The sequence below is a fragment of the Lutra lutra genome, chromosome 3, assembly GCF_902655055.1.
Source record: "Lutra lutra chromosome 3, mLutLut1.2, whole genome shotgun sequence".
NCBI classification, from domain to species: domain Eukaryota; kingdom Metazoa; phylum Chordata; class Mammalia; order Carnivora; family Mustelidae; genus Lutra; species Lutra lutra.
Genome location: NC_062280.1, coordinates 51,473,902 through 51,499,527, shown reverse-complemented (window position 1 = coordinate 51,499,527; position 25,626 = coordinate 51,473,902). Strand labels below are relative to the sequence as shown.

The following is a 25,626-nucleotide window of genomic DNA, read 5'->3' as shown; positions in this document are numbered from 1 at the left end:
TTTTGCATATACTGAGCTGATCATCTTTGTAGACGTTTCTGATACAAATTTAAAAATGTCTTAGGGCTAAGAGCTGTTTTACCAAATATTAAAACTAATAGGTATGCCCATTGTAAAGCTATCATAAGAGTGTATCTTGCAGTCTAAAAAGGTAATTTTACAAAATCCAGTATGTTGAACCACAGTCTTTGATGGTTACCAAGTCCCTTCCTGTGCTAAGCATTATTGAGTTGTCAGGGTCCCTTGGGCAATCAATGAATTTTAGTGGATTAGAATTTAGATGTTTTAGAGGATTGGGAGATGAGAATAAGGATATTATTTTGAAGTCACTGGTAATTATCTTTAAGAGTGGATATTAATGGTATAAAATGCCCCACCCATACCTAACCATACCTATCTCATTTGAACTTACTGCTGTGCTTTGGTTTTGAAAACGTTTTGAATTTGTAGACTATTAAAGATACTATTTCTTTTACCATGAGGCACAAACTAGAGAATTTTACCAACTGGAATTTAACTTTACCCCCTCTTTATAAAATAAAGCTTCAACGACATTGTATAACTGTGGTGTAAGAAGAGCGCTGAATTGGTAACAAAGACTTAATACAATAATTAAACTTTATTCGTGCCTCTCTAAGAAAGTTTTGAGGGGCGCTTGGGTGACTTACCTTCATCTCAGGTCATCTCAGGGGGCTGGAATGAAGCCCCAGGTCAGGCTCCTCTGCTCAGTAGGAAGTCTGCTTCTCCCTCTGCCCCGCCCTCCCCCACTTGTGTTTTCCCTCTCTCTCAAAATCCTAAAATTTTTTTAAACAGTTGTTTTAAGCCACTTGGACAGTTTTCTAAAATACCAAATTTCCTTGCTTTCCTAAAAAGAATAAACTGAATGTTGCACAGTCTGATGATTTGGAATTAACAAAAATACCAGCATGTTTGGGCAGTAGAGGCCAAACTGCTTGTACATACCTTGCCAACCAACATAGTTGTTGGTTGCAGGGTTACGTCTGTGCAGTCCACACGTAACCTATCCATATACAAACAACATCCTCATTACAACAAGTTTGGGGGGTGGGGAGTAACATCTTCAACAAACACCAGTGTTTCTCTGGAAGCAATAAATTGGTAAGTACAGTTTTGGAGATGTATCCCTCACGACCAAATCTGTTAGGTCTTATATTCCATAGAGCAAGTGATCAAGAGCCTATCAGTAAGAAATAACTTCCTAGAAGATAAAAGTAACACTGGTAAACCCTCCCCACGCCTCCCCCCCCCCATTAAAGTATGTCATTGAAAGACTACAACATATTACAGGATAGTAGTGTAAATAGTTTATTTGCTCATATGTCATGAAAAGACCAGAAAAGTAACATGAATTGCTTTTTTATAAAACATTTCTAATATTGCTAAGAAGGCAAGCCCATTAATAAACAGAAAAGAACATGCCAACATTATTGTCTATTTGTTGATTAATAAATAGGCAATTATATGCTTTTTAGTATTAAGCTTTGGAAAGCAGCCGCCTGTCATAAAGGGCCAACCTTGTGTTGTATCATAGTCAAATTGTTTTTTTTCATCTAAAATCAATGTTAACAGACAAAAATCTTGGCATGTTCTTTTTAAAGTACACATTTATGAAAATGTGCTAGCACGTGGCAGTTTTAAAAGTAATTTTTTGTAAATAGGTATGCTAAAGTGAAATGTAACTGATCTCTAAACTGTCCTTGTAGTTAAATATATATATTAAAAAAAAAACTATAAGTTAAAATAACATTCAGATTGTATAGCACAGGCTGATGCATTTTTAAACAATATTTACAATATTACCCAGAGGCTTAGGTGGGAATTAAAGTGTAAAAACCATAAAAAACTGCACCAATTTTATAGCAAAATATCTGTACATTTAAAAAGAGATCATATAACTACACATTATCCAAGGAAAATGGGACCTTCACCAAGGGGTTCACATAAGCACAACATAAAATAAGAAATTCAGTGGTTAAATACTATACAATAAACTTTACAATTAATATATTGATGTACCAAGAAGTAAGCCAGAAGCAGAGTGTATATTATGTAAAGTACAAATCAGCTTTAGTCCAGTTTTTGACTTTGGAATGGATCAAGTGCCCTGCCCGAGAGGAAGGAAAAAAAATAGTGGCTTAGTTGGCCATTTAGTCCTATTATGTATCACTTAAGATTAACGCAAATATGAATATTTCAAGCAATTTAATTTGCAATTCCCCATACAGCAATGATGCCAAATATATCTTCTCCGGTTTACAAAGGTGGCGGGGGCTGCGATTGTCAGGAGAATAAGGCTAGGTTAACTACACTACTAGCTAGCAGAAGTAATCTGAAATGCTTGATAGAGCTAGTGAACTTCTCCCTGGCTAGCAAGGCACCAATTTCTGTTCTCAGGATAGGCCCATAATGGTCCTCAGAAATCCTAATACTGATTACTGAGATGTTAATTTTAGTGCTAATTAATAAATACATCTGCATTATTATTTTAAAAGCTGCCTCTAGCTGAAGAACACAGTACTGCAAAAAAATCTTACACAAATTTGTATGCCATCATATCCTTGCATTCATACTGGTGAACTCTCACAGGGTGTCCTACCCGAGTACAGCAGTGTAGAATGTAAAATGAGAGAGTTGAGTGACCTCTGTGCCACTGCAATGCATCCTGTTTGTACTTGGCTGGGGCTTGGTTATGGACAGGAGCTTATGGGACTTCCTTCTTCCAGGTTGCAAGCCCTTAAAAATAACAAAGTTGATGGACAGGTCTAAAACACAAAAGCAACTTTTTTCCTTAAAAAACATCTCAGCAAAGGAAACCCACAGCAGTTGCATCCATGTTATTTACAACTTATCAGGAAACCAGGGTGTGCCATCATGGGACAACCATAATGGCAGATGAGTGTAATATGAAATTTACATTTTGGTTAAAAAATTGGGTAATACACTGGTGTAAAAAGATACCTAATCAAATCAAACCCTATTGCTTTGATTAATCTGAGCGGGTACTTCCACTTTTAGGCACTTGTTAACAAAGGTTGAAAGGAGAGCCCGTCATTTTTAAATTCCTATGTGTTTGCTAAATCCGAGCCCTTAGAATATTTTATCAATGTTCAAGGTTGCGGTTACATGGTAGCACGTAAAGTTCACATGGGAAGTTTCATTCACATATACTCTACTCATACAGGCAGGTCTCAGGTTCACATGGTTATCTCGGCACCATTAGCAGAACGCAGGTTCTGATCATCAAGGCGCCGTCTGACACTTCTCCTCAGCGCATCGGCTCGTCTGTATGGTTGGTTTCTAAGATCTGTAAAGAGGAGAGGATCAGTCAGAGAATTGCAACCTTTAGTATCATGTGTCCAAGCAAGACAAGGTCAGCTGGCAGCCAATCAAAGCAGCTTGTGTAGAAGAGTCAGCTAACAGGTCCTTAAAACTCATTGAGTATTTGAGCCAAAGACATGTACTTTGCCCTCAATATTTAAAGCAGGATGTAATACTGATGTGATTCTGGAACTTTTTAGAAAAATATATAGGAAAGGCAACTGTTCTTGTCACTGGCCAGAGAATCTAGAGAATCTAGCTGGAGTCTTATTTTGAAATGTTTCTTCAATTGGAAAAAGCCTTGGCTTAGTTCTGTCCTTTTTTTTTTTTTTCTGGGAACCTGAATATCAATAATTGTAATGAATTTTAAACTGCAAAATTAATAAACCAACTGCCCTATCCTATCTTTTCTGGAATTTTAATCACAGGACACTATGCTTATTTTGCAGGCAGAGGTCCCATTATTTGTATTCAGTTAGTATTAGCTGAGGTCTTTTATTTTATTTTGTGAAACACAATGCCCAATCACTAAACAAAAATAATCACTAAATCAAAACAATACTCCATTCCCGTACATTGTCTCCTGCCACCCAGTATTTCCTATTTTTCATTCGAGGGGAGAAGTTGTTTGGGCCTTCAGGTATTCTCCAATTTGTACTGCAAATGCACAGAATGTTTAAAAATGCCTAATATAAAAAAAAACCAAGAAACCCTTGTTGAATGAATGACTCAACCACTACATACTGGTTCAAGCAGGCACTGTTCTAGTAGAATACAGTGGGCTGAACAAAGACATTTTATTCTATGTAAACATTCTTAATATGAAATCATGCTTTCTTAATGAATACTTAAGGTAGGTAGCCTAGCCAGCAGGTAAGCTGCTTCTGACTGGGTCAGGGTAGGCGGTGTACTCCGCCCACGCCCCCCCCCCCCCCACCGCCCCACTGTTTCATTTACTTAGTATTTATTTCCCTTCACCTTGTTGACTTCTATTAGACATTCTATCTTTGAAATGGGAAACATAAACAACAACAGAATTTTTTAATTCCTTTACCTACTCAGTAGCTTGAAAATGGAGCCAATGGGCCATATCTGGCCTATAAAATGTTTAGACCCCAACTTATACTTTTAAATACAATTTCCTGATCTTTTAATAGATAATTAGTATTTAAAAAGAGGGTTTCTGACTTCCCTTGGATAACTGGAGGGTCTGGCAATACTGAGCCCAGATTTTCACATGGCAAAAAGAAATGAGCTGAGTGAGTGCTGAGACCTATGCTCTCAGGTTCAGCATAGTCCCCACCAATCCCAACTCCTTGCAATTAGTCACCCTGCCTCACTCTTTCTAAATTCAAGGGAAGAAGTTTTATACATGCCATAATCCTCTCAAGCTTCTGCTTCTTGCCCAGAATGATAAGGCAAGGTCAGAATTCCACTTTTGGCTAAGGGTATGTGATGACTTGTAGCTCTTTAATTCCTGAGTCTTCTGAACAATTGGGTCTGAAGATCCAAATCTTTCTTCAAAGGCTATAGATCACGTTCCCTGGCCAGGACTTGCTCTCAGTTTCCTCAAATCAAAAGGGGTTAACTGATTAACTCAGAGGCCAAGAAAACAGTAAGGGAAAGACAGCCTGGCACCCAAAGCAAGTACAATCATCAGCAAATACCCTTGCCCAAGCCATCACACTTGATAATTTGGAAGCAGGCCACAAAGAGTCCAACAGAGAGGCTCTGCCTCACATCACTGGAATGTGAGGTTACAAAAACTTCTCCCTTGTCAGACTCTCACCAGTATTACCCTCAGCCATAGATTGAAATCACTGATCTGCATACAGAGAGAGGAGGAAGCTAAGTAAAAAGTGATGCTTGCCAGCTCTGTGTATCCTCCACCACCGGTGTGCTAGAAGAAATCCTTACCCTCGAGTGAACATTTGGAAATTTAGTGATATTATTCTTCTTTAAGGCTAAACAGAAAAAAACAAAAACACAAAATGATGGTTAAGTAAAAATGGGATGAAAATGGAAAGCAATTCAACTTAGTGCTTAACATACCCGGCATGTTAGCCAACAGGGGAGGAGAATGGGAGGCCATTAATACAAGAGGTGTTAGATAAAACAAGGGAAAGATCAGAGTGTCTTCCCACCCCCTTCTCTGACCACCCAAATCCAAGCTGCTTTGAAGTTTGGCTCCAGAATGATAGTCCAGCCACAAAACTGACAGGAACATTAGCTGAGCAGATGACAGTGTCTAGCCTTGTTAATAAGCACAGGTGGGTAAGTATGCTGCAGAGCAAGCAACAACGCACCACATCCTCTTGAGATCGTCAGAGGCAGAGGAACATACATAACAAGTATAATTCACAGAAGAGTTAATGCCACAAAACAAACACCTAACCTGTTCCATGTCAATCTCAACGTGGGAGTTACATAATAGCTATTTCTAATTAGAGTATGGGCTTCCCTTGTCCCTCTTCTATTCAGCTGGACACTGCAAAGAAGTTTCTTATCTAGCCATCAGGAACCAAGGGCAAGCAGTTTACTTCTTGAAAATATTGGGATTTTTTTTTTCTAAGAATAGTGGCATTTTCCAATAATAGGTATTTGCTATTACTATTTCTGGATGCCACCCTCCTAACCAAAAAAGCAGGTCCAGATATCATCTCATCACAAGAGAAATACCCTGGATTTGACATGGAACAGAGTCGCAGTGAAGAAGTGTGAATGAGAGACTATGGGGAGTTCCTAAAACCTTTGTTTTCACTTTCTGCCTCACAGCCCCGCTCCAATGTAGAACTGCTGGTAACTGAACTTGGGCATGACACCCAGAAGGAAAAAAGGCTGGGTATAACGTTATGGATTGCCTATATCAACTTATACAGACTTCTATGCACCAAGGGTTCCTCGCTTGTACCGTGAGCTTCACACTGTGGGTGATGGCTATAGATGATATAAAACAGTTAAGAAAGTCCCAATTTACAACTGTGTGGTTCACAGTTCTTTCTGGAAATCATTTTTCAACTTCTGGGCACTTTGCATTCCTGAGCACTTGCACACAGCTCATTTTATTATCAAAGCATGCTAACTGAATACAGAAAGGAGGCTGGTTTAATATCTGTAAACCTATTAAAACACAGCAAGTGCTCAATAAATATTAGGTATAGTTAGTTATTGTTATTAATGACTATCATTTTGCACTCAAAGGCACTAGCCCAAAAGCCTTATAACCACTCAGCTGCTGATCCTAGTGCTAATTCTCAAAAGTCATGCTCTATTTACACTATTCTAAAAATTTCTACAAGCAATTCTATTATTTCAACTCACACACATTCAGACCACCACAGGCATGTGGATTCACAGACATAGGAAAGTGGCAGTGAGCTAACAGTAATGACAGACGTGCAAAACCATGCAGTGTGAAGGCAACATAAACTACAACATGGCGGAGATGGAGATGCCATGCTAGCATCTTGGGGGGTCCTAGCAGACATACAGAGGGGCATAAGAGGTCAAAAAATCTGTAGCAACCTTTTAAGAGCATCGGGTGAGAAAGAGTAATAGTTTAGTAATGGTATTCCTCAGTAAGAACAGGTTCGCAGAAAAATCGAGAGCCACGCTTGGCGGTGCGAGCGGTAAAGGGCACAGTCTTCAGCACTGCGTTGAAAATGACAGCCAAATAAGACAAACAGAAGAGAGTAAAAAGCGAGGATCTATCACATTAGTACACGGTTAGTGCTTTGTTAATCATACCTGGAGACGGGGAAAGGCAATGTACACCCAAGTGAGTTCATTAAGTCTAAAACAGTTCTCAGTCTGGGGCTTGGCGGATGGAAAACGGAAAATATTTTAAAGAGAATAAAAACTGTAGGATCTGTAAGCAGATACTCATTCACCTCCAGCAGCAGCTTAACGGTGAGATCAGGCAAATAGATAACGTACATTTTGCTCATTTGACAACCCAGGGGTCACCAAGATGGAGAACAGCCTACTGGAAAAGGAGCTCTTGCTGTTTGAGGCTAGATGCTTCTCTCCCAACAAATTAATCCTATTGCGGCATTGAGTCAAATAGGTGCTCAGCCCCGAAAGACCTGCTCTTAGTCTTGCTGAGAGCAGAGCAGCTCCCTCAGTGCCAGGGAAACAAAGAGAGGTGCCCAACAATGGGGGACTTTACCTGAGGGGCCATGTGCGAACCAATGCAGAGTGAACGAGGAGACACGGGCAGGCACGCATGTACAGACTGTGTGTGCGCCATACACAGACACAGGAATGTTACCAGCCACTTACCTAGCCACTGATGACTGAGACTGCTTTACGCTAGGCCAGAAACTCTTATTGACTTCCTGTTAGTGATCTATGTACCTATTTTATTTCCTTGGGTCTGAACTGGTGAACAAAAATGATGGTTTTGGCTTTGGGGATCCCTAATTATGATGGTAAGCTATTCACAAAAAATGAGACATCAAAATTCTGAGAGTTACATTCTTAAAGAATTAGGACAGCTGGGGACATGTGACTAATGTGTACTTGATGTTAAAAAGTTGTTTGTTTTGGAGGTGTGTGACAATGATACTCTGGCTATGTTTGTTTGCTTTATTATAGAGTCCTTATCTTTTGAAGACACATACACTGAAATACAGATGAAATTGTAGGTCTTAGATTTGCTTCAGAATAATCCCAGAGATTGGGGAATGGGGAGCAGGTAGAAGCAGACATGTAACAAGACTGGCCATGAGTTGAGAATTGTTAAAAGATGATGGGTATACAAAACTCCTCGGGCTGTTCTCTGTACTTTTTTGCATTGTGTATTTTTAAAATTCTCTACAATAAAAAAGTGGTAAGTATCTTGGAAGCTAAAAAAAAAAAAAAAAAAAAAAAAACAGTATTCATATGCAACAGACATGAAAGTCACTTGCAACCAATGCCACAGACAGTGGCTCCAATTATTGTCCCAACTATAAGAGAATGCAGAATCTCTGGAGAATGGATTCAAGCAGCAAGCATTAAGGTACAATTTAATCAGACAAGGACCAAGCTGGGTTAGACACCACTCATTCCTAGCTGAGCAGCCTGAGAAGCCTGTTGGCCTATCAGAACAAAAGCTCTAGCTCCTGATTTCCTCTTGTCTTCAGTTACTTTGAATGAGTAAAAAAGGCTTTTGAAGAGCATGCTGGAAAAACCTGCACTGACCGTGGTTAGTACTCAACCCTGCATGGGCCTTGTCTGTGGTACTTATTAGTCAGGCAGGTGGGTGGGAGGGGCCACAAGGTAGAAAATGGAGCAGGGAACTAAACCCAAGACAGTGGAAAACCATCAGGAGGAGGAGGAGCCTGGTGAAGTCTGTGGGGTTCCAATGATAATGAGGAAAGAGTTCTCAGAGAGTGCTGCGGTTTTCTGAAAGGCGGTATACAGGCTATTAGAAATCTACTTCCAACACTAGCATGAAATCCTTCCCCATAATTCTGGGTCTGCATCAAGTCACGTGAAGACCTCATAAATTCTGAACAAAAGTAGCAAGCTGTGGAAGGGGTCCACTATGGGCAGGATCAGCGGGGTCTCTACGGGCCACTAGGAGAAAATATCTTTTACCTGTGATAATGTCTTCAATGGCACCGTCTTTTCCTTCATATACATGTCTGTTATCTTTCACTTGTCGCCTTCTCAATTCTGCAATTAATTCCTGCTGCTGCCGCTTTGATTTGTGGGAAGGAGACTGAGGAGAAAGAAGGATGGCAGAGATGAGTGGGACCAGCACCCATGGGGGGCTTGAGAAGATCCAAACTGTGTCTGAGCATTCTGTTACCAACAAGCAGCCTCAGCCAAAAACACAAGCAGCCCCATCCCAACATCCTGCTCAGAGAAACACTCAGAAAGCTTCTGGGGGAAAAAAAACTTTCTGGGAAAACCACGCAGAACTCCAGCCGGGAAGGCTGGATCGTCCAGCTACAAGAGGCAGCGGGGGACAACCATCCATTTCTCAAGCTTTGGTGCAGAGGATGGGGATGAAGAACACCCTGACTTCCAGCCCTTGTGGCCTGCACCCGAGCTGCTTCCCTCCTGGGAATCCTCCATCCCGGTCCTCAGAGTGAAGCAGCCAGCCATGGAGGCTGCACCAAGGGCGACCCCGTGAAGCCTTCCCTGGGCCCCCCCGCAGGTTCTCATCGGGCTACCTGGCGTGGCCTCGCTGTACAGCCACAAGACTTAAGTTCCTGATCTCTGTACGCCCGGAAAAGCTGCACACACCTGTTCTTCACTTCCTTCTACTGTGTGCGGAACAAAGAATGAACAACAAATCCACAAGCCCCGCTTCCAAGCCCTGGCGGAAAGCCTCAGGCATGCGTGCAGGTCTGGCGTTCGCCCCCCTTCCCTGCTGGCTCAGACGAGGCCGTCTCAGGCCCTGGCCACATCTCACCTTTGGATCCTGCTGCTCCATCAGAGCTTCCTGCTCTAGGAGTTTTTCCATGAGGGCTTGTTCCTGCTTTTTCCTCAGCTCATTTTCCTCTTCTGCTTGCTGGGCAAAGTCAAAGGAACCCAAAGATTAGTCCGTGGAAATGACAGCCATCAAGGTATTTTAAAGTGGCTCCTAAGAGAATGTTGGCGAGCCAGGCATCAGAGTGGAGGGGAAGGGACAAGATCTACATTTAGGCTTATCGGGGACTCTGATTCGGGCTTTCCCTGTTGGTCTCTATCACATCTCCTCAACATCCAGCAATCATGATGTACCTTGTCCAGAAAGTCTTTCCTGAGGACCACCCCCCCACCCACCTCCCCCCACACACTGCTTCTCAGCCCGTCCCAGAGGCGTGGATGGAAACTATCCAGGCAGCTCTGCTCTGGGATTTCCATGTGAGCTTGTTTTGCTTCCAGAACCTGTCCACCTACCTATAGTTTTTCCAAAAGCAAGAGTTCAGATTCCTCTCCTTCTGCCCATTGTTAGGGGAAAACCTCCATTCCCCTGCCTCTTATTTCCTCCAGGGGGTCTCACCCCACAGCTCACTCCTTCCCAAGGGCCACAGAGTGACAAGTCTGATGAGTTTGGGACAGAAAATCAAGACAGGCTCACGTCTGCTCAGCCCTCCTGCACATTCTCTGCTTTGAAGCCAACCTCCCTAAAGAGACTTCTAACGGTCTCGCTGTGAAGCGTTAGAGTCAGTTATCTAGTTTAGGGCTGAGGTAGAAGCTCACAGACACTCACCACACCCTCCAGTCCAGCTATTATCAGGAATAAAGTTTACATTTTGGACTCCTTTACTTCCGCCTTAAGTTACGTTCTGGTTCAGACTTGGGAAGCAAAAGGAGGGATGACATCCTACAACCCCAGTGTCTGCCCAAAAGGTCCCCAGGTCACTGTTAGCCTGGGAGTCAATCATCGTGCAGTATCTATGGCCAGTAAAACATCCCACATTGTCACTGCCTGACAGAGACCCCTCAGAGCCCACTAACAGGACACGGGGTGAAACGACAATGTGGAAGGGGCTCATTGACAGGCTCTGACCTGTGCCACCCCACACAGATCACCAAGGAACTTTGCTTTTTCCTTTGCTATACCCCTGCTGAAGTATCGGGCTTTGGGACCAACCAGACCCACTTCCCAATTGATATTCTACAATTTAAAAATAGCCCATATTTTTCTCTACAGACCTCAGACTCACAGTTTTTTATGTGAAGAAATGTGGTCCCAGCACATAACAAGAATCACTGTGAGTCATGTCTGCAGGACACAGGCATTTCCAGCCAGTGAACCCCGAGCACCATGGTTAGCAGTGGCTGGGGACCAGAGACCACCTCCAGTGTCCTACGCACGGTCTCTGTCCTGTGTTTGGGTTCAGCCTCCCTTTCCCTTCTGCAAACAGCTTGTGACATCACTGCCACGCGAAGCCATGCTTGCTGATAGATAAATAATGTAACTTTCTGAATTTCAGGAAAAGGCCAAAGGACGATTCTGGAGCTAGAGAAGTGACCCACTATATCCAAGAGATTCTTTCTCAAAAATGTAGATGACCTGGGGCACCTGGGTGGCTCTCCAGCATCTGCCTTCGGCTCAGGTTATGATCCCAGGGTCCTGGGATTGAGCCCCACAACAGGCTCCCTGCACAGTGGGAGTCTGCTTCTCCCTCTCCCTCTTCCCCCACAAATCTGCTCATGTTCTCTCCCTCAAAGTAAATAGAATCTTAAAAAAAAAAAAAAAAAGCCTCATCCCTCCTCCCCTATAATCACACTCCTCCTTCCTCCACCAACGTTACTGAGGTTATACTTGACAACCTTGGCGAGCACAGCCTGCAATGTCTCCTAAGGGCACTAACAGCCGCTAACAACCACCTCCCCCCACCCCCCCCACCCCCACTTATTCTTTCTCAAGGAACAAATTCTTCCAACACATGCCTCTTTGGGTCACATGCTTTTTCAAGACCATAGCTCTGGATTGTGCCAAACAGGCTATTTAAAGGAAGGGCCACTGTTGGTCCAGATGAGAAAACAGACAACAAGCATTCTTCCTAGCACCATCTTTCAGTCCACACCAGAGAAATACTGGTCTAGATGACCTAACGGCTTGGGCAGGACACGCACAGGCAGGATGTCCCTGACCTCAGCTACAGTACCCTTGCCATAGGCCAGAGGCCACTCCTTTCACCTGTCCAACAACCACATGGGAAGCCTGGAGTTTCTAAGTCCTTCACCCGGCCCCACAGGAGTGAACAGTCAGTGAGGAAGGGATGGTTCTGGAGTGTCTTCTCTGCCCCAAAGGGCAGTCAAGAGCTTTTGTCTTTAGGCTGAACCACAGGCCTGGCTGGCTGGAGACAGGGAGCATGGTGGGCTGAGGGCCCCAGGAACACGCCCCAGGACTGGAGACTGTCTGGACTCACACTGACCTCCCAGATCTGCTGCCTGAAGGAACATGGGAGGCCGCCACACAGCAGCAGAGACCGGAGACCAGACGCAGCTCTGGGAGGACACCCCCTTGACGACCAGCACCAAGGAAGGCTTGAAAGGACCCCACACTCCTATTTACCTTATAGGCTTTCACAAACCGGACAAAGACAGGAAAGAAGACAGAGGGTGGAGTTGTCTTGGGGTTTTCTCCAAAATACTTCACCACATCATCAAAAGCATCCTGTAAAGAAGCAAACTCCTCAAGTTTCATAAAGTCCAGCATGTGAACCTGACCTCCGGGGGAAGAGCAGCAGGGGGGATCCAGCCACTGCCACAGCATTCCTGCGGCCCCCTCCCACCCCCACGACCCTCTGGGGTCTCCTGGGTCCTCTGAACACCGAGGCAAAAGTGAGCAGAAGGCAACAGTGCCACACGGGATTCATCTCTGGGACCAACTATGTTTCTACATAAGTTCTCTCTCTCTCTCTTACACACACACACACACACACACACACACACACGAAGAACTACCTCTTTCAAGAGCTTCCTAAGGCCACGGAAGACAGGGTTAGAAGGGATCTCAAAAGTCACTCCGACTCTGATCCCTGCTGGCTGCTTCAATGTGCCTTACAGTGTCCCCACCTCAGGGACACTCAGGTCTCTGCTTAAACGCTTTCCTGGCACAGGACAGCCTTGTTTGGAAGCCATCCCACCCCATCTGCATTGAGTCCCCACCACACACTGCTTTCCCTTCTGTGATGGCATGCAGTCCACTTGGGCTATTTTTCAAGGCTGTAAACTTAACTCTTGGTGTAGCATGAGATTTCGAGGCCAAGGCCCACAAAAACCCAACACGCTGGGAAGGAAAAGTGCTTCGTGAAGCACAGGAACGACACACACTGGCCGAAATGAATCCCGGCCTCATGCAGAGGGAGCCTAGGAGTGAGAAGAGAGGGGCAAGAGAGAGGGAGGACCTCTACAGAACAGGGTGAAGACTCCAAATCAGAAGAGGACAGTGAACAGAACAGGGACACTATTCAGAAAGAGCTCACCCAAGGGAGTCATTAGCTAATGAAGAAATCCACTGCAGACGGAGGACAATGTTCCCCCAGAGCCAGGCCAGCACCCAAGTGGGTTTAAGGGATCCAAACACGTCCCTATGCGTGGCCAGGGCACAGCTCCTTACCTGTGCAATCTTGGCGTCATCCTGCAGCTTCTTCAGCTTCCCCTCATTGTTGAGGATGAACTCCTTCAGCAGCGTGTTGTGGTCGTGCATGGTGTACTCCCTCTTGGTTAAGTCCATGCCCCTCTGGAGCTCCTTGACGTCCAGTAAAACATTCTCAAGGGAGACTGAAGCAGAGACAGCAATGTCCCCGTGAATGTCAAAACCACAGCGAGTCTGGCTGGTATGCCCATTTCTCAGTGGATTCCTAGGGTCACTAGACCCTAGGGCCTTAGGGCCTTAGATCTTTCGGAGCAGAGACCTTACCATATGAATAACTTACTACTGCTCACTACTCTGCACTGCATTAGCTTCCATATACGCACTAATTCATTTGCACTATTAGCTCAATTTGCCAACAACAACAACAAACAGCATAAACAGGTTACGTGGACTCCACATCCGGGGACTATACCCAGCTATCCCATTATCCGGGAGAGGAGAACCTATTGGTCTGTAGGCTCAGAGTCTCCTTAACTGTGTGGCGGCCCAAGATCTGATCCTCCTGCACTCCGACGTCATTTACATTCCCGTGGCTCTCCAGCAGGGGGCAGCATTGAGATGTCCAATTTGAGTACCATTGCCCACCAGAAAACAAGCAACCTGGGACAGCCTCTTTTTCCCAAAGAACCCTTTCCTGCTTCAGAAGGGTTTCTCAGCACCAACCTTTCCATCTCCTGTGTGGCCACCCTCCCGGAGGTACCTTCCTGGTACCTTCTGGGCCCTCCCTCTGGCCCCCTGCAGCCCAACTCAGCTCTGCAAGTGGATGAATTCCATGAGGCAGTCAGGTTTTTCCCTTGCTAGACTCACAGTCTTACTCAACTTCGACTCCTCAGTGCTTATTAGGACATTGCCCAGTACACCGCAGGGACTCCGAAAGGCTCACTGGATTGGCAAAGGAGTGACTGGACAAAGGAGTGAGGGTATAAAGATTCCATGTCAGTTTACCTGGCAGCCAGAGAACAACTCAGCCAGAGAACCTCCATCTGGAACTCCATCTTCCCTGATTTTTTCTAGCGCTTCTGGGGAATCGCAGTTGGGCCAAACAAAACGGCCAAAACAAAAATTTTTGCTGGCACAATTTTATTAATTGTGATGCTAAAGAATCCCTAATTTAGGCAAAGAGAAGCCTGGAAGGAGGAAAATCACTGCCTCCTGATCCTTGACCTCAGGGGGTCTGTCACAGCCTGCACCTCACAGCCCTTCACAGTCAAAACATCAGTACGGCTTGCCTCTGTCCCTCCTGCCTGGGCGCCTCCACTAGAGCTCCCTGGGCATCTGTCCCCAGTTAGCACCACATCATCTCTTTCATTCCCTCACTCATTTACCTCTGCCCTCCAGCAATTTGCTAAGGGCCTATGGGAATTATAATGAAAACTCGATTACATTCATAAATGCACAGGTTGGAATGGACATGCAAACTGTTACAATAAAATCTGAGAAATCTTGTGTGCAAGAGTGGTGTGGCGGCGTGCTCTGTGGTAACAACACAAACAGAGCAGCCGTTTACTTTGAGGAAGTAAGAGAAAGCCTTGCCCACAAAGATTCAATTCACTAAGCCTGAAGTAGGCCCCAGGAATGTGAATTTATAATAAACACCTTGGCTGCTCAGGGTTCAAGATCCTAATGTGAGAATTCCAGTATGTAACCAACTCTGGGGTCAACGTGCATCTGGTTCCTTTTTCTAGCCAAATGATCTCTGGAGAGGACACGCTACATTAGACACTACACCAAGTGAGAAGATGTGGGCTCTAGTCCTGTTTCTATCACGTTCTACCCCTGTAACCTCGGACAAGCTATGGAACCTCTGAAAATGTCAGTTTTCTCACCTGTAACTCAGGGATACCATTACGTACCCATTATAGGCCAGCTACCCCAAAATCACTTGATGATTTAAATGAGAAAATGCATAACTGCTGTGGCAAAGTAACAGCCCAAAGTACTGATAATTTAGCTTGTGCTCATGCTAAAGGCACAATGTTGGGAACTACCACACCTGAGCAAGTGGGACAGCACAAAATCAAACTCAAGTGTTTCTTGGGGGGTGACTTTCAGATCTTCACTCTCCTGTTTCAACAAGAGCAACACACTGAGAAGGACACTGAAAGGAAGAGGTAAGTGGCCCAAGGTCCAGAGCCCCGACTCTGTACAGAGGATGCAGAGAGGTCTCCCTTGTGTCCCTAGTTGCTACGGCTCCCAGGTGTGGGCAACACCACGGCCTATGCACCTAGGCCAAGAGCTTCAGACTTTCGCCTTGCCTTTCAAAGGGGTTCCAAAGACGGGTCAAGCCGGGGATGGCTGCCCCCGGACCCATGATTAAAGGCACCTGATCCCCAAGGGTAGCAGGAAGAGCCAAAGCCAAGTACCTGCGGCAGCTTTCTCCACATAGTGAAGCTCGTTATAAAACAGGGATACTTGGTGATATTTCTCTTTTACCACATTTGAAATGTAGTGCAACAGTGTTTGCTTTCGGTCTGTCGACTTTGTATCTAAGAGCTGAAAACAAAAGGAATACGGGTTAGTTAGAGCGAAGGAGGATGGGGAGCTTGCCACCCCCCATGACGTCGTTTCACTCAGAGTACAACACCCCAAAGTGGACCAAAAAATCCTCCCATGGGAGGGTCAAGCCTGGACATGTTCTTCGCTAAACCAGCCCACTGACTTGTAAAGGAGACCACAGGACTTCTCTCCCGGGGTATGTTCGGTGTCGGGGACGATTCCAACACACATCTCCACTCACCTGAAACCACCCCACTGCACATCTGCCACACCACCTCCCCTGGCCAAAAGGTAGGAAGCCACCAGTTTGAGGGCTTTCCAGAGTGAAGGAGCAGAGGAGTGAGCATAGAACAGGCGGGCGTGCAGGTACTGCCCATAAGGCAGGACTCCCATAGCACAGTCGGCATGATTCTAGCTCAGCTCGTTCTCCTTCCCCAGCCTCCATGACACACAGCAGTGGGGCTTGCCACACATGCCCCTCTCGGGCTAGAACTGGGACTCCACTGGACACTCCCTGCCAAACAGCCGTGTCTCCCCAGGGCTGGACTCAGCCCGCTGCCCAACTTCCTCATGTGGAAGCCACGTTAGCCCCACACAGCTTTGGGGGAGAGGATTCCACAGAGGATTTTCTCTAGACCTGCCCATCTAAATCAGATGACTGAAAAGCTGCACACTCTTTTCCATCCAGAAATATAATATTTTATATATATATATATATATATATATATATGAATGACATATATGTATTTAGAATATATACATGTTTAGAAAAAAATATATATATATATATTGAGAAAATACAGAAAAGTAAAAAGAAGCACTTTGGAAAAAAAAACCCTAATTCTGTCCAACCTCTCTGTTAATATCTTAACCTACTTCCATTCAGTTTTTTCCTACATATTTTACTTGGGTGAACTCAATCAGTCCATGCAATTTACACCCTTTTTCAGACACAAAATTATCCATTCCTTTGAAAATTCTTCACAAACATTCTAAGAGTTAAAGAATAGTTTACCATATTAACTATTGTTATAGTTAATAATTTCCCAAAATGTTGGATCTTCATATTGTCGCTTATTATCCGCAATTATAAAATAAATAAAGCATTCATAATTCAGATTCCTGAGGAAAGAGTCCCAGACATGGAAACACTGAGTCAAAAGGGCATGAGGATTTTTAATGTTCTATGTCTATGCTAAATGATGTTCCAGAAAATTTATACCAATTGATCATCCAACTAGCAATGTTCATCACAACATCCTACCCCCATTTCCAAAAGCGGACTCTGGGACATGGTCTCTGCCAACTGTTTTGTCCTTTATATAGCTCTTGTATTTCTTTTAGTTCACTCACCAGATCTAAACTCTGAAGTTTAAATCCATAAACTGCTCCTCGTTTACTGCTATTCATATAGTTTCCAAGGGCCAAGATGATCTACAAAAAGAGAGAGAGAGAGAGGCCCATCAGTAGAGCATCCCAGGCCAAGAAATTTGGCTGACAAGTCAGCTCTTCCCTACGCGTATATGAGGAAAACTTCACTTGCCTCCAGAATTTTCTTGAGTTTTTGGGATGACTTTATAGAAACAGATGCTGCTATAATTGAGTGCAGTTGCTAGATTCCATTCAAAGGAAGGACGGGGAGGGGAGAGAAAAAAAGAGACATGTTAAAAATAAGAAACTCTAATTAGAAACTAAAATTTAACACAGAAGAAACACACCTGCATTTAGATTAAAACTTTAATGTTGAGATTCTGTTTTTCCTCAAAGTAAAAAATTTATGTTGTCCTGCTAGGGTCTTAGGAGACCGTATCTTCACATGCAAGCTCTTCTCTCGAAGTATTTGAAATGAGAAGAAATGTCAGAACTTGCTCATCAAAAAATCTGTGACTGATGGGACTCAGAGCTTGGAGTCAACAGCATTTTCTAGCAGAACTCAATCCCCTGCCCACTACCTCGAACCATGTAAGACAATGCATTTTTAAATCAATGGAGCTGTCCAGGAATGAAAACAAAAGAGCAAAGGAATATGATCACCCTCCAGAAGTCCTGAGAACATGTTGTGAACAGACATGCTACTTTAATCAGTAATTAACAAAAGTGTGTTTAGAAACAACATTTTCAGTCTTGCCAACCCAGTCAGTCAGAGGACTGGTGTCTTCAGGAGGGGAATAAGTTTGAGAAAATGATTTTCCTAGTCCCATGTATTGAAGTGGAAACCCAGAGGGCGTCCATAGACACAGTAAATGGCATTCTATGGAGGAGAATAGCAATATGGAAAATGGAAATTCACCATTTTCACATTCAATTGGCATATACAATGTGAAAAAAAAAAAAAAGGCCAAAATAAAAATGCAATCTAGAAAGTTCTGGGAAGGAGTCTTTACAGCCCATGGTGTGAAGTACAATTCTGGAAGAGACTAAAAAAGAAAAAATGATTCTATATCTCTGGACCCTCTCCCCTGCCTGAGGTGGTCCACTCACAGGAGTCAGCATCTGAATGCTTTCTGAAAAGTTCCCAATGAAGGCCATAATGGTCATCTTCTGCATGAGTCTCTCAATTTTACTGAACTGCATCATGAACCGGTCTTCATCTGACAAGTTCTCCAGGGGCTTCCTTTCCCGCTCATAGAGCCGAAACACTTTCACCTCGTTCTCAGTTGGCAAGAACCTCATCAAACATTCTACGAAGTCTACAGGCAATGTCTTCAAGTCAAATCTGAAGACAAATGTGGACATGTCAGTGTTAGAGAGAAAACCTCCTACCCGTTCAACCACAACAGCATTTGGTCTGCTCGTCAAGCACCAACACAATGAACCGATGGTGTCTACAGCTGAACGGGGAAGATACCACTCGTACTGGCTCCTGATCGCCCAATGAGCAGCTTCAGTGGTCCTTTCTGAGAACCCAGACCTTAACACAACAGCCATACTTGGTTTTTAACCTAGTACTACAGTTCTAAGTCCCCAGAAATCAACAGTAAATGACAGGAAGAACAAGAAGGAAGGCTGAAGCAACGGACGGTTAAGGGGTTCAAGGACACGGTTCTTAAGGCATATGAAGTACTGCTAATTAGCAACACTGATATTACATACACAATTACAGACTATCTGGTAAACTCTAATATTTTTCAATTAAACCAACAGCCTGGGCTATTTTCTCTACATTAGAAAATAAATGTATCCAAATGCTTGTACTAAATGGATGTTTTGGCTTAAATGAATACATCCCTTGAAGGAGTATCAGGTCTTTTTTTAGCTATATGCTCAATTTGAACAAACAGAATATTTGCCACAATCTCTGTTATCTTCCCTGGACAATCTTTGTCCAGCAAAAATAACAGAATTACATCTAATCATCATGATGAATATAGCATATATAGATTAAAATCCAGACTGCCTATTATGTTTCAACATCAGACATCAGAATATAGGATAGACTGGACTATTAGATTTTGATCCTGACTGAGGACACAAAATTGGAACAAATGATTTCTGAGGGTCATACAGTCCCCTAAGAATCTTTTACCAAAATTTACAAAATTTAAATATACCAGTTTAAAATGGATTCATTCCTAACACACCTAAAATATTTGTTCCTTGTCATATTTGAAAGTCATCATGGCCACAAGAAGGGCAGAAAAATTCCTCTCATAGAAAAGTAAATAAAACAAATGCTTCTCTGCAGTTCAGGGATAAGAAAAGAACTGAACTTTAAAATTTCCCGAAAGCTACTAAGAGAAACAGGAATCACATTCCTATTGTAATGAATTAAAATATGCATCTGTATCACATTTGCATCTGGCATTGAATTGTATCATTCCACAAATGCCATCAAATCTGTGTTCAACAAATCAAGAGAAAATTCAGACACTCCAGAGCAAACAGTCTCTCCTTTTTCTTAGCATCCATAATTCTCCACTCTTCATAGGTATGAGTTGCTGGAAAGCAAACCCAGTTAACAATGTTAACAAAGTTAACAAATGATGTCACAATCCAGTTGTTACTCTTCTAAAATAGTTTTCACTCAAGTACAGCACTCCCAAGGGTGATTTCTGGCCTGCCTCCTTAGTGCTAGCATTCCATTCAACTCTGAAATCACACATATGTAACAAAGGGAAACTTTGGTATGTGGACATCAAGAATTGTTCCATCTTGTCCTACTATTGAGATATTTCTGTTATCTACAAATCATAACTTCCTTATTTTTATCCTAAATTCACTAGATTGAATGTTCCAGAATGTCCTGAACTTACACATGTATAGCTTTACATATCTCATCGGCAGTCTTTCCAGCTTTCCTTAACGTTATGGCAAGATTTTTGGCCCTATTTGCTTCTAGTAATGTCACTTTGTTGGACCCCTTCTGTGTTATCTTCTGTTTGCTTGAAGACAGATCAATGGCAGGACCTTGGGCTTTCGTCTTAAATATTTCTTCAAATTCATCCACATTTAAATCCTGGAGTAGAGAGGGATGAGATAGGCAAACCAGGTTACACTTAAAAATTAAGTATAAGCGTCAAAGAACTGAATTTTTCTACTCAATATTGCCTTTGATCATGGCTTACTCTATTTTCCTGTTTGTGCTACAACACGACTTAGGCCACACATACAGCTATGAACGTCTCAACTAGAGAACTGATCCCATCTGGCCAACTCAACAGCTCTTCACTACTTACCTTGCAGGGCTGGCCACCACAGACTAGAACTATCTATCAAACCAGACTGTGCGATTACTGAATTCTTATTCACTGAGAGTTCAATAAAGGGTTTTTTTATGCCCTTTTATAAATGAAGGGCAGGGCTCATGTCAGATAGATATTTTGTGGCATTCACTAAAGACAATCACAACCACTCCAGAATCATAACCACTCCATGGTAACATAACTTCTTAAACGCAGTTTTGAAACCACCTTACGAAACAGTGTCCAATTTCATTCTCTAATATAAAAAGCCTTGTCTTCCTTACATCAAGGCATTTAAAACACTAACATTGTATCACCGAACCTTCCAGGTTAGCAGAGCACCCATTTCAGCTTTGCTGCCCAGAGAGCCCTCCCTGTCCCTAACCCACGAGAAAGATACCTCCAGGATCCGCTCGTCATCAATCTCGTTGAAGACCGTGCCATTGATCTGATTTGGCTTCAGGGCAACCCAGTTAAAAACTGGCATTCTGAATTTTGTCTTGATTGGCTTCTTTATTTTCACAGCTAGAGAAGTCAGAGAGGTTGAAATTAAGACTCCACCAAAACCCCACGATCCTCAAGGACAATCAGGGAACAGTCCTTGCAGATGACACTTTAACACTGGAGGAACACAGGCAAGAGGCACCCAAGTGTTTATAAGCACAGAAAACACCACGCCTGGCTTTGGCTACAGCAATTTGAGGGCATCATTTGGTTGACTGATGCAACATGATGGTAAAGTTGTCTAACAGCCAGGGGTTGATTTTTTTTTTTTTTTAAATGTAGACAAATGGATTACTGCCATACACTCGACAATGTTAGGACAATGCTTAAGACAAAGTATTGGGGAGCAAAAATGATTAATAATGTTATTAGACAGCAGGGAGAACACATGCTCTGGGACACTAGTGAGTGTGAGTCAGACTGTGAAATGCTATATTCTTGGTTCTAGAACTCATATTTCCAAACCAATCTTTAAAGACGATCAGAGACTGCAGGCAGCAGCTCTCTACACCACCAGGAATGTAACATCAAGAAGGCCAGCTTTCTGTTGCAGCAAAGCATTCTCATGGACCATTTTGACAATGGGGATTATATTGACACTGAGCTATTTCAACCAGGTCAAGGGCCACAAACAGCTCAAAATAGAAAAGATTTAAGATGACAGAAGGGGTACTCAGAAATCAGGATTAGTATTGCTTTTTGAGGATGGCCACGGTCCCTTCCCTGTTTCTTTAAAGAGCAAGTTCTCCCCAAGAGTCAGTTACATGTGACTAGAAGGCACCATGAACCCATGAAAAACACAGAAAACCTCTTAATGGAGAAGAAGGGATATCTATCTTTGAGGGATATCCCTCAACTCCTCTTACTGCAGGGAAATGAGCTTTAAAAAAAAAGGAAATTCATTAAAAATTCCATGAATTCATTACACATCATAAAGAAGTCTCCTCAAACCATCAACACACACACGTGTGTGTCTATATATGCATGTATGTATGTGTGTACACGTATATACATTTATGTATACATATACATATATACACATACACACATACATACATACATATTTTCTTAAGTCTGTCCTGGGCTGCCACCACGTTACTTGGGAGCTCCACTATTTGCCATCATTAGTGTACTGCCATCAGTAAGGGAGGGAGAAGGACAGCACAGAACAAAATAAACCCAACACACACTGGGCTCTTCCCTGGCTGCCTGCCATTCCTCCAGAGTTATGAAGGCCACATACACAGCAGGAACATCATCTGATAAATCCACACAAAAGCATGCAGGAACACAGAAACATAGCTTTTGCCAAACCAGGCCTTTCTACCACCATGACCCTGTAGGCCCCACCACCCAACAGTGCTGGACTGCTCACCACACTTCATTTTGGTCTACACTGCCCAGGAAAACCTGTGTCCTCTGTGGGACAAAGGAAGAGATTCTCCTCTAGCCTGGCATATGGAGGGATAAGGGGGAGCAGGAGAGAAGCTGTGCAGGGATACTCCCACAATCTGAGCTGGCGGGTCCTTGCCATTTGGTTCCGCCATACATCCATGGATACCATGGGCCCCAGGACACGTGCTGAAAGTTACTCTGTCTGCAGCTACCCTACTCTGAACTCATCAGCAAAATTACAAGTAAGCCTGAGATCAGAACACAGGCCAAAAAAAAAAAAAAAAAAGTTATCTTTAGAAAGTTGTTTTAACTCCGACTGGAGAATGGGGAGTGGTTTATAGCAGAGGGGCCTACAGGTGACCATGACAGACACTGTGCTCACAGCATTCAGGCTAACGGAGTGGCTTTGTGTGGGTGGGCGTGTGTTCCATAGAGAGAGCCAGAGGCCAGCGGGAAGGGCCTGGAAAAGCAGCACCTCGCGGCTTGTCCTTGTTCTGTGGAGCAACTATCCTTTCTCCCCCAGAATAAGTCTAAAATCCTTCTAGAGCTGAGGCGTTAGATTCAGCTCTGACCATTAAACTAAGGGGGGAAGAAAAAAAAACAAAAACACTCTTTTTCTCTCTGGGAGAAAGGAATATGTCATATGAAACCCAGGCTGCCTGCTTACAGAGCCTTAATCTCTTTTACTACAATGTGTGGGCAAACCTGGACCAACAGTCAGCCAACGCAAGACTTCCCGCACATACAAGGTCCAAATGCGATGGTTCAGTGTAAGATGGGAGTGAAAAGATGTCAAGGCACAGTGGGACCAACAGAAACACACGGCAAACAACACTCAGTGAGGAGCAACCTACAGAAAAGCTTGATTGGCCCATCTTTTGTGGAAGCAGAAAGAACAAGAAAATACAAAAAAAAAAAAATTAGATATGGTTAGAGTCAAGCCGCTCAGCAGTTCACGCACTCTTAGCAGATAATTTCATGCTTCTTGGACACATTTCACAAGGCAACACAGAGCCAAAAATTCATTTCCATTCAGGCCTGCCTTGAAGACTCACTCACTATCCTGTTCTAAAAAGTAATCCTTCTTAGAAGAGGGGAAAAAATGATTTCATTATCGTGGTCCCAAACAGCCAGATTGAACTGTGCTATGTATTCCGTAAGATACGAGCCATGTTTTAACAGAAAATCATCGGCCAAGTATAAATTCTCATTGTGAACTTACAATGCACCTTTTCCCAAAGAGACAGCAAAGGTTACAGACTGCTCAGACATCTGTCACACATGACCGACACGGGAAATGGGAGCCACGCTGCTCTATCACAGATGTGAGGAAGTAAGCCTAACGCTTCAAATATACATTCCATGCTGTATATTTTCTCTATAAAATGCAAAGAAAAATTCACTAGATAAAATTAGAGGACTTCATTCAGGTCCCCTGTCTTGGCTACCACGCACACAAGAGCTCATTGCCTACAGAAGAGAGAGGCCATCCTGTTGCCCAAGGGTCCAAGGCCTAGAAATGTCATGGGCTTCTGGTTCCAGGAGCCCGTGGCATATCATCTCAGCTCTGTCCCTTGCTTCTATTGGAAATCCTGAATCTGTCTGGCCTCTTAATTCCAGGGAGAAAGTTACCCCACACACTGGCAACACATCTCACATAATGTGCTACGTAACGGTCTTATAATCCTTAGAGCTTGTAAAAGAGAACATCTTGTCATTGTTTAATGGACACTTATGGCACCAAAGAGAAGTTTCTTAAGTCCCACACAGCCCTCTAAAAATGGTGTAAGACACAAAGGGGACACCCTCCAACGGCAGCAACCCTGACGGCAGCAGTTGGTCATTAGCTGAACAGAAAGTTCCACAACACAGAGTTGAGGTAATCAAGAGAGACTGCAAGTGTTTAAAACTGAGTTGTGGGAAGAGTCTGGAGAGGACAAGACACATTACTGAAGGGAGCCCTGGACCTGCACACCTCAGCCTCACGCCAAGGCAGTTCTGAGTTCCAGGTGAAAGCTTGGATGAATGGAAGTAGAGGCTCTATCGTGGTAGGTTGTGCCGAAGAGAAAGGAAGTGGTACCGACAAGAGCCACCGAAGCAGCCATGGGCCATGGTGAATGCTCTCAGGATGCTACGAGGGAAGCCTCATCCATGAGCCAGGTGCGCATGCCAACTATAGGTCTTCACACTCCATGGCTGACAGCAGCCTTCCCATGGAAGGGACTCCTGGGCTTATTAAGAGGTTCTTGGCTCACATTCCAAAATCCAACAGTTCCATGATGGCACACCTTCCACTTTTGCTTTAGGAAGCAAAAGGTTCTAGAAGAAAGTAGTAGATGGGACTGACCTTGAACAGTAGAACTAAATCACTGGATTACTGTGAACATTATATATTTTTTTAAGACTTTATTTATTTATTTGTCAGAAAGAGAGAGTGTGCACACAAGCAGGGGGAGCAGCAGAGTTCTCTGGAGAAGCAGGTTCCCCGCTGAGAAGCCTGATGCGAAACTCGATCCCAGGACTCTGAGTTACCTAGGCAACCCTGTGAACATTATTTATTTGTTTCCTGGACAAGTTTATGGAATTTGGAGTGGAAGGAAACACAACAGACTCGGTGTGGAACAAGGCGGCTCTGGGAGGCTTTCTGGAGCCCAAAAGACCTTCGATTACTAGGATGAATTAGTGCTACTGACTGGCCAGTAGAGCCGCTGATGGGACACTCTGGGGGATGGGGTGGGCAGTCCAGGAAATCTCTCACAGCTAAGACGGCCATTAGACATTGGACAGAAAGCTCTGAGAACTACCGCACCTATCACAGTGGTAGTTCTTCACTGGAAATGAGACCTCATAGAGGGACTGAAGTGGAGGAGGAAGCAGAATTATCGGAGGTCACGGAGATGGCCCGACTAAGCTCAGAGCTATTCAAAATGCCAGGGAAATGCTCCATGACAGGGAAAATGGCTTGTGGTATTTTAGAAAAGAGTAAGAAGTCACTTCCATGAGTCAAAAAATCAGAACTTCCATTTCAAGGCATTAGAACCACTCTCTCCCTCCCATCCCACACATGCCCCATTTCATTTCCCATGAGGTGGGGATGCTGCATTCTCTCCTGGTTAGCAG

General features: G+C 43.7%; 1 protein-coding gene across 9 annotated transcripts in view; it reads right to left on the bottom strand.

Moving 5' to 3' along the window:
* Positions 1-1,302: 1,302 nt before the first annotated feature.
* Positions 1,303-25,626, bottom strand: part of FMNL2 (formin like 2) — a 320,685-nt gene continuing 296,361 nt past the window's right edge. For 2 of the 9 annotated variants that reach the window (XM_047721721.1, XM_047721726.1), the window contains 11 exons: positions 21,008-21,132; positions 20,179-20,381; positions 18,407-18,641; positions 17,469-17,537; positions 17,279-17,359; positions 15,793-15,922; positions 13,391-13,554; positions 12,344-12,445; positions 9,746-9,844; positions 8,923-9,046; positions 1,303-3,325 (listed from right to left, as the gene is read on the bottom strand). In XM_047721721.1, coding sequence (XP_047577677.1) covers positions 3,216-3,325; positions 8,923-9,046; positions 9,746-9,844; positions 12,344-12,445; positions 13,391-13,554; positions 15,793-15,922; positions 17,279-17,359; positions 17,469-17,537; positions 18,407-18,641; positions 20,179-20,381; positions 21,008-21,132 — 1,442 coding nt within the window. In that variant the 3' untranslated portion in view covers positions 1,303-3,215. Of the gene's footprint in view, positions 3,326-5,209; positions 5,304-6,864; positions 6,991-8,922; positions 9,047-9,745; positions 9,845-12,343; positions 12,446-13,390; positions 13,555-15,792; positions 15,923-17,278; positions 17,360-17,468; positions 17,538-18,406; positions 18,642-20,178; positions 20,382-21,007; positions 21,133-23,360; positions 23,382-25,626 lie in introns of all 9 variants that reach the window. The other 7 variants (XM_047721719.1, XM_047721722.1, XM_047721720.1 and 4 more) reach the window with 7 other exon arrangements.